Raw genomic sequence first — 15,086 nt, forward strand, 5'->3', positions numbered from 1 at the left:
GCCGCAGTTACGCAGCTACCGGGATCTCGTCACAGCGATCGACTTCGGGTTGCTCTACGGGATCTGCGAACGTCAGCTCACGGCACACCCCAATTTTTTACCGGGGATCTCACTGGTTACCGGTCTTTTGGATTCGAGGGAGGTGAAGGATTGAGGAGCAGGCTTGGAGAGCTTTCACAACTGCCTCCATATCTGGCCCCGAGGTTGAAACTAGCGGTAAGTCTTAGCTCGTTTCAGGATCGAAACTAGGTTCAGGGGAAGGACACGGGGGTGGGCACCTGTCACGCTACGACTTTGTGGGGTGTTGTGTATACTTCAGAGGCTACGCTGCGAGTCGGGGGTCGCGCAATCCTAATACTGACATCGCAGTGTCCGGTCTATGCTCAGAGACTTGCGGCGTACCACCTTTCCGCTGTGTCGCAATCCTCGGAAGTGGCTGGAATTCCAGTAATCTCGGCGTCAATCTGTCTCACCTCGTCTCACCGCGGACATTCCTCCTTCACCATCAACGGTACTCCACCTCGTCTAGCGCTGGCCGCTCGGACTTTCAAACGCCACCCCGCTCTGCACCGAGGGGAAGGACGGACTTGTGATTCAAAGGCGTCCCTATCAGCCGGGTGCTCGGACCGTCTTGTGTATACCCACCATTGTAAGTCAAATCTTACTTGAAGATTGCCCGCTATTCAAAGCCATCTCAACAGCATTATGGGGACTCGACTAACTTATCCAGAGCTTCGACAGCATCCTTCGACCCCCCCTTCTTCCCGGCGCCGAAGGAAAAGAATAACACCATGTCGACCGTGTCCTCCCACCGCAATATGGTTCCAGATATGCCGTTCCCCGTCGGTCACTCGGTCGCGTATGTCAACCCGCGCGAGACGATGCGCCTGACAAAGCTCGCGCTGATGAGGGATGAAGAGAAGGAGGTGGAGGGAAGACGAGAGAGGCGGAGGTCGAGGCGGCAGAGCAGTATTGCCTCGAGCATGCAGAAGAGGAGCACGAAACATCAGAGCAGCAAGCTGGCACAGGAGCTGAGAGTGAGTGTCTCTGACGGACTACCCATGCATGTGGCTGATGTGACAAGGCTGTGGATGAGGATGTTATACCTTCAGCCATGAGGAAGCCCGCACCACCTGGCATACTTCGCTCGTCGCTCAGCCCAACCTCGCCCTGTTTCCCCTCCTCTTCCACACCCCTCGCATCCTCCAGCTCCGCTCTCGAATCTCCACGGACTTTTTCCGCCCCGCTTCCTCCTCCGCAGCCTCGGCGTCGGTCAAGCCGAGTACGCTTCTCCGAGGACCCCCTCCCAAGCGTCAACTCCAGTCCTCCCCCGGTCATCACCACCGAAGACACCACGGAGGAGCCAGAGGAGACCTCACCGGCTTCACCTGCATCCGCCACAAGCAACGCCGCCGCCGACAGGGCAGAGTACCTCTCATCTCCCTTGTCCAAGGCGAGCTCGCGGACGAGCCTCGGGTCCGTCTCGTCGACCGCTTCGGACCCTTTCGGCGTGCAGTGTGCGTACGGCTCGCCTTCACCTCCAGCAACCTCGCGGCCCAACTCCGGCTCAGGGGATATGTTCTTGCCTAAACCTCTCCCGTATCAGCGCCTGTCCAAGGTCCTCGCTCGGCTCAATACCGAGTCAGGCAATCTCAGCGGTCCGTCGTCTGCCCCGACACCCGCCGCGGAGCCTGCAAGCCTGCCGGTCCCTTCCGCAGACACATCGCGTGGGTCGTCCATGTCCGACGCGGCGACCCTCTCGACACTCGAGTCACGCGGTAATTCGGTCACTTCCGGAAACTCTACCGTCTCCGACATGACCCTCCCCGCTCCTCTGTCGAGCGCCTCGGGCGAAGCGTACGGCTCCCTCCTCCCCTCGCTCAACCCAGACTCTCCTCCGGCCGGCGAAAAGACACCCAAGCTCAATCGTCAACCATGGCATGAAGCCGATTGGGGACTTAGTCCACGGAGCAACCCCTCACCGGTACCGCTGCATCAGCGGATCGTCGTGCCGGCCCCCATGGTCCCGGACCTCGGAACGCGGACGGAGCGATTCGACTCCATCCCGCCCAGGGAGGTTGACCTGCAGCTTCCGGATACCGTCGCCAGAACGGCGCACGCTGACTCGGTGGATATGCTTCCTGTCCCACAAGAGCGCGGCGTTTCGGTGGATACGGCGGACGCGTGCCGGGCACTGGGGATAAAGACAGTCGCGCCCGAGGTTGAAGCGGCGGTCCTTCAGCAAGCGATGGCGATGAAGAAGGGACACCAGCGCCAGGTCTCCGACTTCAGCGTGGACCTCCCCTTCCCCCTTCCACCAGACAGGCTGGGCGTCACGATTGGCAAGCTCGTCACACCCGCTAGTTGGCGGCATCAGCCCCTTCTCAGTCCGGCGCACAGCGTCAATCCTGCACACGCGCTCGTCGAGGAGTACTTTGCCGAGAATGAGAGCGAGCGCGAGGAGGACGCTCCTATCCGCCCCGTACCATCCAAACCCACCTCTTCCGACTCGACCTCTACGATCCGGTCCATCATACGCCACGTGCCGTCCCCATCGGTCCAGACGTCCCCCTGTCCTGATGCGTACTCGCTCTCCGCGGCAGTCATGCAGGTCGGATCACCCCTTGAGGAACGGCCCAGATCCCTCATTTCGGAAAGCGCCCTCGCTAGTCCCCACGTCACGCCCAAGGCGGCGACAAATCCGGACTTTGGACCGGCCCCGGAGAGCCCGAAGCTGGGCGATCTCATCGAGTCGACACTGCGGGCGAGGCGGTCAACTGTGGGATTCAACTTTGACGAGGAGGAGAGCGATCTCGGTATGTTCCCTATTGGATTCGGGCTGGAACCAGGCTTATTTTCAGATACATCAACACCCCTCGCCAGGGCTCCCCTGAAGAACCGTATCGTCACTCCCAACTCGCGCCTCCTCCGTACAGCCACCGCGCCAGATCCAGCGACCGAGCCTCGAGCCGTCCGTCCCCGGATGCAACGCTTATCTACCATGTCTGCCTTGGACCTGAAGTCCGGTGTCGGGCTCACGAGGGGACACGGTTGGTCCGGCTCCGAATCGGAAGAGGAGGAATGGGCGGCTACGATCCGCACGATCGCGCTCCGCCGGACGTCCAAGGCGAACCTGACCAACCAGGCACGGGTGCGGTCACGAGGCATGCCCTCGTCTAAGTCCCTGCCGTCCGTGTCGGAAACGTCAGGCTCGAATGCCGGGACGCACGACCGATACTCGTCCGCTACATCCTCCGGGACATCGGAGCTATCGGGGATGACGGCCTCAACATCATCCAGTACGGCCATGACGAGCACGGAGGTATGCACGCCGTCCGTTTCGCTCGACATGAGCCCGACCCACACCACTCCCAAGATGCGGTCTGGGTCGTACGGCAGCCCATCGTTCGTTTCGGCCAATGCTGTACCGGGCAGGCTCCCATGGGGCGGCTCGAGCCCCACTCTCACTCTCTCCCCCGGGAAGAGTATCATGGAGGACCCGCTCTGGCCCGCCGAAGCTGAAGCTGAGGCTGAGGTCGAGGCGGTGTTATCTACGCCCAAACCGCAGATCCAGCGTAAGCCTAGCGGGACGCCTATGCCCCTTCCCACCAGGGACGTGGAGTGGGGAGAGCCAGAAGTCATGATTGACGAGCCGAGCTCAGGGGACGAGTCGGAATGGGAGGTGGAGACGGACCCGGATGCGGATTGGTACTGGGACATCAAGACCAAGACGCTGAGCTCGGTATCGAGTCGACCGCCGGTCAGGAGGATGAAGCAGGTGAGGACGGTCGAGGTAGTGGTGCCGGGGGAGGTCGTTGAGGCTCCAGAGCCACTGGCGGCTGTAAAGGAGGTATCGGAGCAGGCCCGCGCGCCTGAAGAGCGCTCGGCGCACATCGAGGAGGTGTCGGAACCGACCACGCCCATGCCGGAGGCGAAGATCACACCAGCCCCTTCACCTCTCCCATCTGAGATGGCGGTACCTGAGGAGGTCATTGAGGCTCCACAGCAATTGGAGCTCGTCGAGGAGGCGCCGGTGCAGGTTGCAGAGGTCGCAAAGCCCTCTGAGATCGCCAAGCAGCAATCGGAACCGGTCGAGCCCGTGCCGGGACGACAAGTCAACCCCACCCTCTTATCTTCAACAGTGGAGGCTGAGCCTTTTGCGCCGACACCGGCAGCCGCTTCATCCCCACCCCTCATACTCCCGACTGAGGCTGCACCAGCTGCACCTGCGGTGATCGCACCGACTACATGGCTCGCCAGCCTCACGTCTATGATCCCAGGTCCTTCTCGGCTCCCTACACCCAGCAAGGCAAAGGTCTTCCCTCCTGCTATTCGGGACAGCGTCACCCTCCCTTCCGACGTCCTTGCCGCTTCGCCGGTGGCCAGATCAGCATCGTCAGCGCCAACGCCAGCGTCCATCCCGGTCCCGGTCCCGGTGTCCCGTATCCCTAGCCTCGCCAAAAAGCCCAGTGTCGCGTCGCTTCGCCCAGATAGCGTTGTCGTCCCTGCGTCCCCGGTGTCGGTCATCTCCAAGATCCCTCTGTCGCCCGTCACACCCGTATCTCGCATTCCCAGCCTGAGCATCAAGCCCAGCTTGGGGAGCCTGAAGCCCAAGACGGGTACGCCGGTCGCGCCGGTGGCGCCAGTCTCTCGGATCCCCACTCCCTCCAGATTACCTATCGCCATCGCGGCATCGTCCTCTGCGGCATCGACTGAAAAGCTGGCCCCGTCACCTGCTCTCGCGCCAAAGGCCGCTCGGGCCGGTGTGTCCCCTTCGCCGACCTCCCGCATTCCCCGCTCACCGACCTCGCGGCTTCCCATCTCGCCTGTCAAGCGTGCCGTGTCTCCTCCACCCCGCACCCCTTCCCCGCCGCCCGACACCGCCGCGTCCTTCCTCGCTCGCGCGCGAGAGAACGCCAAGCGAGTCAAGGAAGAGGAGGCTCGCCTGTCACCTTCCCCGCAGCCCGTCACCCCGCCTGTTACGGTTAGCCCGCCGGCCGTCGAGAAGCCCGTGGAAGCTGCGCCGGAGTCGCCCCCGGCTCGACAGAACCTCACGCCCCGTATTCCCCTCGGCTCGCGCTTGGCGGATCTCATTGCGAAGCGGGACGCAGCTACTGCGGCTACGGCAGCCAAGGCCGCTTTGGTATCTGCGGAGAAGGCGGCGGCGGCGGCGGTTGTGATACAGCAGAAGCAGGAGGTGGTGGTGAAGACCGCGCCGGTCGTGCTTACCGCGGCGATGAAAGGGAAGCAGCGCCAGATTCAACCTCCGGTACAGAGGCAGCCGGTCTGTACGGCCACCAGGTTCTTTTAGCCCTATCTATAGTATTATAGCATTATAGTATTGTAGTATAGCAGGTCCTGGACAGTTCCATCTTTAGGTAGAGCTTCTGTCGTAGATATTGTAGGTAACACAGTCATTAGCATAGCCATATTGCAATGTATAAAATAGGACTCTTGCAGCAATCCAAGGATGGCTGATCCTGATCGGTAGCTGGCCAGCAGTATCATGCAAACATCGTCTAGGATATCTATCCAATCTACCCAAAGTCGTTAACTACAATACGTTCAGACATCGTTCACTCATTCTTGATCTTGTCGTCCCTATCGCTCGCATAAGCCCTCTCCTCCTCTTCCTCCGTCATCTCGCTATCCATCTCCAGCTCCACTTCTGTCCCCCGGGCCATACTCGCCCATACCCCTTGCTCGATTTTCCCGCCCTTGCTTTCCCGCTTGGCGCGACTCCACATGCCCACATTGGGGTCGGTGATGAACTTCCAGGTAACGTATGGCCAGGATTCATGCGACGGGAGAGGCTCGTAGAACTCTTTGGCGGCTTCGCGGAGTGCGGGGAGTTTTGTCCAGGGGACAGAGGGGAAGTCGTGGTGCTCGTTGTGGTAGCCGACCTGAGTAGTCAGCTCAGGATTGTAGGATCGTGTCATCGCAGCTTACGTTGTAGCACAGAATGTTCATCCAGCCATAATAACTCGTCGTTTCCTTGCCCAGATCCTGAGCGGATCCCGGAACAGCCTCCTCCTCGTTCATAAGGTAATGCTCCGCGATGAAGTGGGCAGCGCACGGGTGAAGCGAGCCGGCGAAGAAAGACGACATGATGAGGTAGACAAGGGAGGACCAGCCCCAGAAGTAGACGATGGCCGTGTTGGTGGCGATGATCCATGCGAAGTTGTAAAGGTGGTATAGGGTGGGTTTCTGAGTCCGGATGAATCCAGGTCGGAGGGCGTAGAACAGGATCTGGAAGGTGCTGCAAGTTCAGCTGAGGTCCAAGGACTTCGATACTTTCAGCTAGCAGGCGGACTCACGCGAAGAACGTCTTTCCCGCAACATTGTTCAAAATGACAGCTTCAAGCCTGCTCGGCAGGTCCGTGTCAATGCCTTCCTCGCCCAAGAACTTGTGGTGCTCGATGTGATACCCTTTGAACGCCATTGCGTAGGGCACGCCAATAGCCGTATTTGACAAGATGGCCAGCATCTTGTTGGCGCGGATGGAGCGGAACGCGAGATTGTGGGTAATTTCGTGGATGGCAAGGAAAGTGTTTTGGTTGAGCGTCCCACCGAGGATGTAGGCGGTGAGTATGAAGGAGTAGTGGGAAGGGGAGGTGTTGCGGAGGGTATAGGCGAGGGCGAGTTGGGAGGAGAGGACAGCGAGGACGAGGGGGAAAGTCCAGGGTGTTGGGCCCATGAGCTTGCGGACCTACGATGTCAGCTGGTCTCTTCAGAATCAAGCCTTAGGACGGGTTAGCTCACCTCCGGATGTGCCTTCAGGATGGCCATTCTCCGACTCCGATGTGGCTCCTCCGTAGTCTGCCACTGAAAGTCGGGGAACGGGTCTACAAACTCTGTAGACTCCTTCTCCGCATCCGACATGGAGCTGTCCGATGCCTCTTCCTCGCTCACGGATGAAACGCTGGATGAGAGGACATCTTTGACCACCTCGAGACCGTAGCTCCCGTCGTCCGAGAGCTCGTACGATGAGTCTAGGTCCGAGGGGGAGAGTAGCGGCTTGGCGAGAGCGTCTTCTGCGAGGGACGCATACCGGGCGGCAAGGAGGTCGGGGGTATTCATATTGACGGCTAGGGAGAGGGTCTGAGTGGTTGCGGACGATATAAAACGCGTTGTGGGTGATGTAAAGAACGACGAGATTGAAGAGAGCGGTGCAGTGAAACGCGAAGGGGAAGGCGCGCTGGGATGGCGGGTCTATCAAACAATTTCGGAGGTTTCTCGTTCCGAAAGAAATCCAGTACAGAGAGATCTGCGCGTCTGTGTTCGAGCAGGTAAGGGCAAGAAGAGAGTGGCTAGTCCAGGTATGTACTGGAAGGTGGTGAATGCAGAAGCAAGCGGTGGTTGAGTTCGCGCTCCAACCTGGCTGGCAGGAAAAGTACGGGGGACCCCGCTCTATTTACGAGTACGGCATGACGGGCCTGGACCTTTTCCTTTTAAAAAGCCACGTCACTGATAACAGCCAGCTTTACGATCTCTCGGCCCTCCATCGGATGCTTTCCAAAAGTCCGAGTCGTTGCTTGTCCTCTCTTACATCGACTGCACTATATCTTATACCTACTGATCGCTACTCATACATACTCCATACATACAATGGCAGAAGCAATCAAGAAGGTCTTCTCAGACAAGCGAGACCAGGTAAGTCAGGTGCTCTCCCTGATCCCTCCAATTCCAGCTGATGCCACAGGACCAAGCGTATGTCCAAGGGACCCCGAGCAAGCCCGAGCTTCACCGATCCGCAGAGCTGACTGTGCAGGGTCCTGATCAACTTCCTGACAGCCGGCTACCCGACCAAGGATGCGACCGTTCCCCTCATGATGGCTCTGGAAGCCGGAGGGACCGACATCATCGAGCTCGGTGTACCTTTCAGTGACCCCATTGCGGACGGGCCTGTAATCCAGAAGGCCAACACTGTCAGTCAGGTCGAAGGAACGTATGCTGTATGAGAAGCTGATGAGCAGATTGCCATCGAGAACAACGTCCACTACGAGGACTGCCTGCGGTATGTCCGGGAAGCGAGGGCGCAGGGATTGAAGGCTCCCGTCGTCTTCATGGGTATGTCAGCTAACTGATGCCTCGCCCCGTTCGGCCAGACCTAAGCTGACCCTCAAGGCTACTACAACCCCCTGATCGCCTACGGAGAGGAAAAGGCAGTACGAGACTGCAAGGAGGCCGGTGCGAATGGATACATCATGGTGGACCTGCCGCCATCGGAGGCGTTGAAGTTCAGGAAGATCTGTACCTCGGAAGGGTGAGCTTCTTGGCCTTGTGCATGACCTGTGCTGATCAGCAGCATCTCATACATCCCCCTTATCGCCCCTTCGACTTCGATTGACCGAGTCAAATACCTTGCTTCCATTGCCGACTCCTTCATCTACGTTGTGTCCAAGGTCAGCTCAACTTCGGACTCTAGAGCTAAGGAGCATTATGAAGCAGAGCTGATCCGCAGATGGGAGTCACTGGCTCCAACTCTGGCACTGCCATCTCCACCTCCCTCCCCGAGCTCATTGCCCGTATCCGCGCCTTCACCCCTGTCCCCCTCGCCGTCGGTTTCGGTATCGACAACCGGACACATTTCGACTTTGTGACCTCTGCCGGTGCAGACGGTGTCGTCATTGGCTCCAAGGTCGTCAAGGTCATCCAGGAAGGCGCCGCCGCCGGTGACGCCCCCGCCGCACTCGAGGCTTTCGTACGCACCGTTTCGCTCAAAGACCAGCCCATCCGCCCCCTCGGCCGCGAGAAGAAGTCTCACAACGCCGACGCTGCTGGACACCCCTCCCCACCCCTCCCTCTCCCCTCAGACGCCAAGGATGTCGACCCGCTCGACGGCGTAGCGAAAGACGATCTCAACGTCACCCGCGCCGGAAAGCTTCCATCGAAGTTCGGCATGTTTGGCGGTGCATATGTCCCTGAGTCGCTCGTCGACTGCTTAAACGAGCTGGAGGATGCGTACATCGCGGCCAAGGAGGACCCGGCGTTCTGGAAGGAGTTTGAGGACCAGTTTGCGTACATGAACAGGCCGTCAGAGCTGTACTTTGCCGAACGGCTCACAGAGGAGATGGGTGGTGCGAAGATCTGGTTGAAGCGTGAGGATCTGAACCACACCGGTAGTCACAAGATCAACAACGCCATGGGACAGGTCAGTTAAGCGTTGCACGAAGACGCGCGAAGCACAGCTGATACTGCAGATTCTCCTCGCCAAGAGATTAGGCAAGAACCGGATCATCGCCGAGACGGGTGCTGGACAGCACGGTGTCGCCACTGCCACCGTCTGCGCCAAGTTTGGTATGCAGTGCGACATCTACATGGGCGCCGAGGACGTGCGGAGACAGGAGTTGAACGTGTTCCGGATCAAGATGCTGGGTGGGAATGTGAGCTGATATCCGCGCGAAAAAGGGAATGCGGGACACAAAGCTTATGCCCAGGTCATCCCCGTCACTTCCGGAACCCAGACCCTCAAAGACGCCGTCAACGAGGCGATGCGCGACTGGGTCACCCGTCTCGACTCGACCCACTACCTGATTGGCTCCGCCATCGGGCCCCACCCCTTCCCCACCATCGTGCGCGACTTCCAGCGCGTGATCGGCCGCGAGATCAAGTCACAGATGGCCGAAAAGGCCGGCAAGCTGCCCGATGCGGTTGTCGCGTGTGTCGGAGGCGGATCCAACGCCATCGGGACATTCTACGACTTTATCGAGGATGAGAGTGTGCGGTTGATTGGTGTCGAGGCAGGAGGACACGGTATCAACACCGAGGCGCACTCGGCTACGCTCAGCAAGGGTGTCCCTGGTGTTGTGCACGGTGCGGCGAGTTATATCATTCAGAGTAAGGAGGGGCAGTTGACGCCTACTCACTCGATTTCTGCCGGCGAGTCCGCTCCTTTTCATGTTGGGGACTGTTGCTGATGGTCAGGTCTCGACTACAACTCGGTCGGCCCAGAACACGCCAACCTCAAATACACGGGCCGCGCAGAGTACATTGTCGCGGACGACTTTGAGTGCCTCAAGGGATTCAAGATGGTCACTGAGCTCGAGGGGATCATTCCTGCCCTTGAGAGTTCGCACGGTCTTTGGGGCGGGATGCAGCTCGCCAAGACGATGCCAAAGGACAAGGATATCGTCATGTAAGCTAGCAACTCCTCATCTGATGCCATATAGGAGCAGAGCTAACGGTGTAGTTGCCTGTCTGGGAGTGGAGCCAAGGACGTGGCGGAGGTGCTCTTGACGCTCAAGAGCAAGGACTGGGCCGAGCGCTTGGACTGGCATGTGGCCGCTTGATGCTTGACGCATGCATCTTTTATCTAGAGTACGCTGTATCTACTATGTTATGAAGTCTTCTCAAATAATCCCAAGGTCCACAGTTGCGAAGCAGCATCCGCCAACGTGCGGGCAGACTGTGCGGCTCTGCGACTCCGGCTAAATCTCGGCCCGGAGATTAGGCCGTCGGCGGATACGCGGAGGATTCCAAGAAGTCCAAGATGGTCCACTTGTTGCGCACTCGACCATATAAAGACGAGTCAGAGGCAGCGCTGCGAGGGAGGTGAACCGGTGATGGAAGATACCTCGAGATACACCACACCTGATTATCACTCATCAACTCACGCGCATCCCGCAGATATCGTGGACTTCCCCGGCAAAATGGCCTCCAACCCCATCGTCCCCGGCTTCAACCCCGACCCGTCCGTCTGCCGCGTAGGCAAAGACTACTACCTCGCCACGAGCACCTTTGAGTTCTTTCCCGGCGTGCCCATCTACCACAGCACCGATCTCGTCAACTGGAAACTCATCGGGCATGCGCTGAACCGACCGAGTCAGCTGTATATGCGCACAGAGGTAGCGGGGGCGGGCATCTTTGCGCCGACGCTGAGGTATCATAAGGGGCGGTGGTACATGACGACGTGTTGCGTCAGGACCAGGAATGATGGTGTAGTGAGTAACCTCTTTACGTCATGAGGGAGCCGGGGCTGACTTGGTAGCATGATGAGATTCGAGGGTTCATCGTTTCGACCGATGATATTTGGGATGACTCGAAGTGGAGCGACCCCATCCCTATCGATATGGTCGGGATTGACCAGGACGTGAGTTTTCTATGCCGTCTATCTCCTTAGAGAGAGATCAACTGACTCCCAGCTCTTCTTTGACGATGACGACAAGGTGTACCTCTGCACTTCCCGCCTCGGTCCCTCATACGGCGGCGGCCCGCGCCAACCCTCCGGCGCCCTCTTGACAACCTACGGCGCCGAGATCGACATCACCACCGGCCGAAACCTCACCCGGCCCGTCATGCTGCGCGACTCGGACCAGATCAACCGTATTGCCGAAGGCCCGCACATGTACAAGCGGAACGGGTGGTACTACCTCATGATCGCCGAGGGGGGCACCGAGGAGCACCACCAGGAATGGATCTTCCGCTCCAAGTCCCCCTTGGGACCATATGAGCACCCACCGGAAGGGATCAACCCGCTCGTGCACAATGGGCCGGAGAGCACGGAGGTGATGTGCACCGGTCACGCGGATATGTTTGAGGGAGTGGATGGGAGGTGGTGGGTCACTATGCTGGCGACGAGGCCGCAGGGGGACGGGAAAGTGGCGCAGCTGGGGAGGGAGACGTTCCTTGCGCCGGTAGAGTGGACACAGGAGGGTTGGCCGGTGTTCAACGGGAGGGAGAAGATCGGGTTGACGGTCAAGGGGATCGAGACGGGGCCGAAGCCTACCGAGTGGTCAGACGATTTCAGCAGCGGTGAGTTTTACCCTTCCCTTGCCTAAGGGGAGAGCTGACGTCGCGTCGCAGACAAGCTCAATCTTGGCTGGTACTCTGTCCGTACCCCTGTCCGCCAAGAACATTCCCTCTCCGCCCGACCCAACACCCTCACACTCTACGGCAACCCCTTCCGGATCGACCAGCGCGAATCTCCCGCCCTCCTCTGCCGGAAACAGCAATACCACAGCGGGACGTGGCTCACCACGCTCGACTTTGAGCCAGACTCGGAGTATGACGAGGCGGGGACGGCGGTCTTTTGGTCGAATTTCAGCTTCATCTCGATGATCATCAGGAAGAAGGGGCAGGGGAGGGAGTTGGTCTTGCGATGGAATAGGTATGAGGATGATAAGCGCGAGGTGAGCTGGAACTTTCACCACATCCCGAGTGAGAGACAAAGCTGACTGAATAGGAGGTCGTAACTTCACTCAAGACCGCTAATGGCCCAATCCAGCTCGGTTTCCGCGCCGCTCCCACTTCTTACACGCCCTTCTACCAAGAGTCCGCCGCCGACTCGCCGACCGACCTACAGACGCTTGACTCGAACGTCATCTGCAGGAACAAGATCTGGGATTCGCCATTTACCGGCACGCACTTTGCACTGTTTGCGCAGGGGGCAGATGGGGAGGTGTGCCTCACTCCAGCCCACTTTGGGAGGACGAGCTTCGTACCTAATTGAGCAGAGCTAGCAGAGGGAGGAGTTGGCCTCTATATGAGTGGTAAAGTATGCACGGCCTCCTCTCTTACTGATATCCCTGTCAACAGGTCCAGCCGCTTCAGCATCCCGGGTGACGTTACACGTATACACGAGTGGGAATCTGATGCACTCACTCCATCTCACTCGATCTCACGCCAGTATTTGTTGAGGGAATGCCAAAGTGCATCGGAGCGATCGAGCAGAAGCTTCGCGAGATGCTCCTTGTCTCTGTCCTTGGAGTTGAGCTCATCGCTCAGCCCGCAAACATCCTTGAAGAGGGCACTTGCCGCGCCGACGCGAGCCTCGTCGTATTCAACGGCACTCATGCCGGATCCCTTGATCGCGTCTGACGAGTATTCACGACTGAAGAAGCCGAGCGCCGCAGCCCGCAAGTATGCCTCGCGACCAGCCTCGGGCTCACCTTGCGACCAGGAGGCTGGCTGATTCCTCATGGAAGAGATTGACCACAACAAATCTCGCAAGAGCTTCTCCTGGCTGTACACCTGAGCTTTCTGAAGAACCGTGCTGGTGCTGGGTGCGCCCGAAGGTGAGGGACGCTTGGACTTGCGAGCGCTGTAGTCCTTGCGCTCATCGTCATTGAGATGACCAGGCGTTTCGAGGAGCGCCCGTGCCAGTCGAGACCAAAGCTCTTGCGTGTGTGCCGCTCGATCAAGGTTGTCAGTGGTGTATGAGGGGGACATATTTGTGGGCTGGGGTCTGGGGATCGTAAATCTGGCCGAGTTCAGCCTGGGACGAAAGTAGTGCAAGTGCGTTGACGGACGCCGGGACGGGTACGGAGCTCGTCTTATGTGTGTGAATGCGACAATGGACACTGGACTATCCTTTGGCACTCCGCCTTCGCAAGTGAGCACGCTATCGATGGCGTGCTCGACTCAAGATGAGTGAGTCGGTGCGGCGCTTGTCCCGCACGAAGGTACCTTTGATTTCTTACTCCTTACCGAGGGATCAACACGCCTGCACCGGCCCCATTCTGCGAGCCGTGTCTGCAGCTCCTCGAGTCAATCTGTGAGAGCTACTCCGGGGCCTGCACCTTGGGCCCTTTCGGAAGATCCAGCGACACATGCGGGTCCTGCCATTCAGCGAACCTATATACACCAGGAGATTTCGATATTGGTCAGCCTGCAGTGCAAAGAGACCATGGGTCGACTGCACAAGACATCCGTGTATTTGGTACATAGAGGAGACATCGATATCCTATAGCTTGCAACCATAATGGACAGCGAGGTGGCCGAGCTCAGACTGGTGGATACCCAACAGTGCGCCCTCGCGAACGAGATCATCCCAAGTCTTCGACGTCCCCTGCGCCTGCTCCCACTTCTGCTGCTTCTGCTTGGCGAGCATGGCCAACACGCCCGGCTCCCCGTGTCCCAGCACGTCCGTCTGATCCGGCTTGCCCTTCCACATGTTGTTGTTCCTCTCCGTCTCGAAGGCGCCCATCAGATCTGCGTCGCTCACCTTGGCCACCGTCGGGGCATCAGTCTGGATTGGAGGGAGCCGGGCCTTCGGCGTATGCTTGATGTGGATGAGAGGGAGGACGTCGGTCACTGCGTGAGGCCACGTTTCGGGGAGGACCCGGAAGAGGACGTTCTTGACCCAAGATGGGGATCCGTCAAAGTGCAAAGCGAGGGCGAGTTCATCGGAAGGGACCTGAGCCAATGAAGGGCAGCTGGACTTGAACAGGGCGATGGTCCCCTACTTGTCAGCTCTGTCCCCAGGGCGATGATCAGAACAGAATATGAGCGTACCTCGGCTGAATTGGGCATGAATGCAATGAACGCCTCGTCCCTATTGGGCGGCAAGAAACGCGTAATTGCCCCGCGCTGCTCCTTCTTCTCAGCTGCGGGCGTGTAAGCCTTGACCTTCGGTGCAAGCTTGGGCTTGGGCTTCGAGGGGGACAATGAGAGCTGCATGAAGGGATAGACAAGGGGCGGCTGCTTCTTGGTTTGCGAATGCGAGCCTTGTATGGCTTTCTTTGCCGCATCGATCGATACCTAGTGAGGATCAGTACGAACCCTTGGCTGGCCTCTCACATGCAATATTGACAACTCACCTTCCTGATCGTGTGTTCATACATCCTTTGCTTGCTCCATCCCCCCTCCTTGGGATAGTATGGGCTCTCGAGCGCATCATCCGCCCGCCTTGCCCCCTTCTCTGCCGCCCGACCAGACGCATACTCAATGTGCCTCACCTCTCCCGGTCCATGAGCCATCTTGGACCCACTTCGGCGCCTCAGCTCGGAGAGGACGTTCGCGTGAGCAGAGATCGCCTTCTTTGGGGGAATGGGAGCAACAGGCGGACCGGGGACAAGGGGACCACCTTCTCCCGGTTCGGGCATGATGGGAGGGGACGACTTGGGCGGGCGGCTCGCACTGGGCCTAACGCCGTTCCCGAGCTCAATGTCCATCTCGATCTCGTACTCCATCTCCATGTCGCTGAGGGTAGGACTGCGGGGTGTAGGCTGGGTGCTGAGAGGCTCGGAGGTCATCTTCTCAGCGCGGGCCGTAGGGTACGGAGGGGCTGAGGCGTGGTCAATGAGGGGTTCTTCGTTGTTTGTGCGCCGGCCCATTGGAGTCAGTACGGTGAGTATCGTGAGCAA

General features: G+C 59.0%; 5 protein-coding genes across 5 annotated transcripts; 3 read left to right on the plus strand and 2 right to left on the minus strand.

Moving 5' to 3' along the window:
* Positions 1–791: 791 nt before the first annotated feature.
* On the plus strand, positions 792–5,311 carry MKK02DRAFT_38178 (uncharacterized protein; the record flags this gene model as incomplete). Its single annotated transcript, XM_053089972.1, has 2 exons — positions 792–1,037; positions 1,085–5,311. 2 exons carry the CDS (start codon positions 792–794, stop codon positions 5,309–5,311), a joined length of 4,473 nt encoding a protein of 1,490 aa, XP_052943301.1.
* A 265-nt stretch (positions 5,312–5,576) lies between these two features.
* MKK02DRAFT_38179 (fatty acid desaturase-domain-containing protein) lies at positions 5,577–7,080 on the minus strand (the record flags this gene model as incomplete). The annotated part of the gene is made up of 4 exons (XM_053089973.1): positions 5,577–5,903; positions 5,950–6,259; positions 6,318–6,709; positions 6,763–7,080. 4 exons carry the CDS (start codon positions 7,078–7,080, stop codon positions 5,577–5,579), a joined length of 1,347 nt encoding a protein of 448 aa, XP_052943302.1.
* Positions 7,081–7,608: 528 nt separating this feature from the next.
* On the plus strand, positions 7,609–10,292 carry MKK02DRAFT_38180 (tryptophan synthase beta subunit-like PLP-dependent enzyme; the record flags this gene model as incomplete). Its single annotated transcript, XM_053089974.1, has 11 exons — positions 7,609–7,653; positions 7,703–7,710; positions 7,772–7,928; positions 7,977–8,070; positions 8,128–8,266; positions 8,309–8,405; positions 8,465–9,154; positions 9,204–9,386; positions 9,441–9,840; positions 9,928–10,138; positions 10,193–10,292. The coding sequence occupies 11 exons, from the start codon at positions 7,609–7,611 to the stop codon at positions 10,290–10,292; spliced, it is 2,124 nt and encodes a 707-aa protein (XP_052943303.1).
* Positions 10,293–10,652: 360 nt separating this feature from the next.
* MKK02DRAFT_38181 (putative glycosyl hydrolase) lies at positions 10,653–12,451 on the plus strand (the record flags this gene model as incomplete). Its single annotated transcript, XM_053089975.1, has 5 exons — positions 10,653–10,943; positions 10,991–11,092; positions 11,145–11,754; positions 11,806–12,131; positions 12,185–12,451. 5 exons carry the CDS (start codon positions 10,653–10,655, stop codon positions 12,449–12,451), a joined length of 1,596 nt encoding a protein of 531 aa, XP_052943304.1.
* Positions 12,452–13,684: 1,233 nt separating this feature from the next.
* On the minus strand, positions 13,685–15,056 carry MKK02DRAFT_38183 (uncharacterized protein; the record flags this gene model as incomplete). The annotated part of the gene is made up of 3 exons (XM_053089976.1): positions 13,685–14,182; positions 14,236–14,481; positions 14,541–15,056. 3 exons carry the CDS (start codon positions 15,054–15,056, stop codon positions 13,685–13,687), a joined length of 1,260 nt encoding a protein of 419 aa, XP_052943305.1.
* Between the last annotated feature and the right edge of the window lie 30 nt (positions 15,057–15,086).

This window comes from Dioszegia hungarica (assembly GCF_025882075.1).
Source record: "Dioszegia hungarica strain PDD-24b-2 chromosome Unknown MKK02contig_16, whole genome shotgun sequence".
Lineage (NCBI taxonomy): Eukaryota > Fungi > Basidiomycota > Tremellomycetes > Tremellales > Bulleribasidiaceae > Dioszegia > Dioszegia hungarica.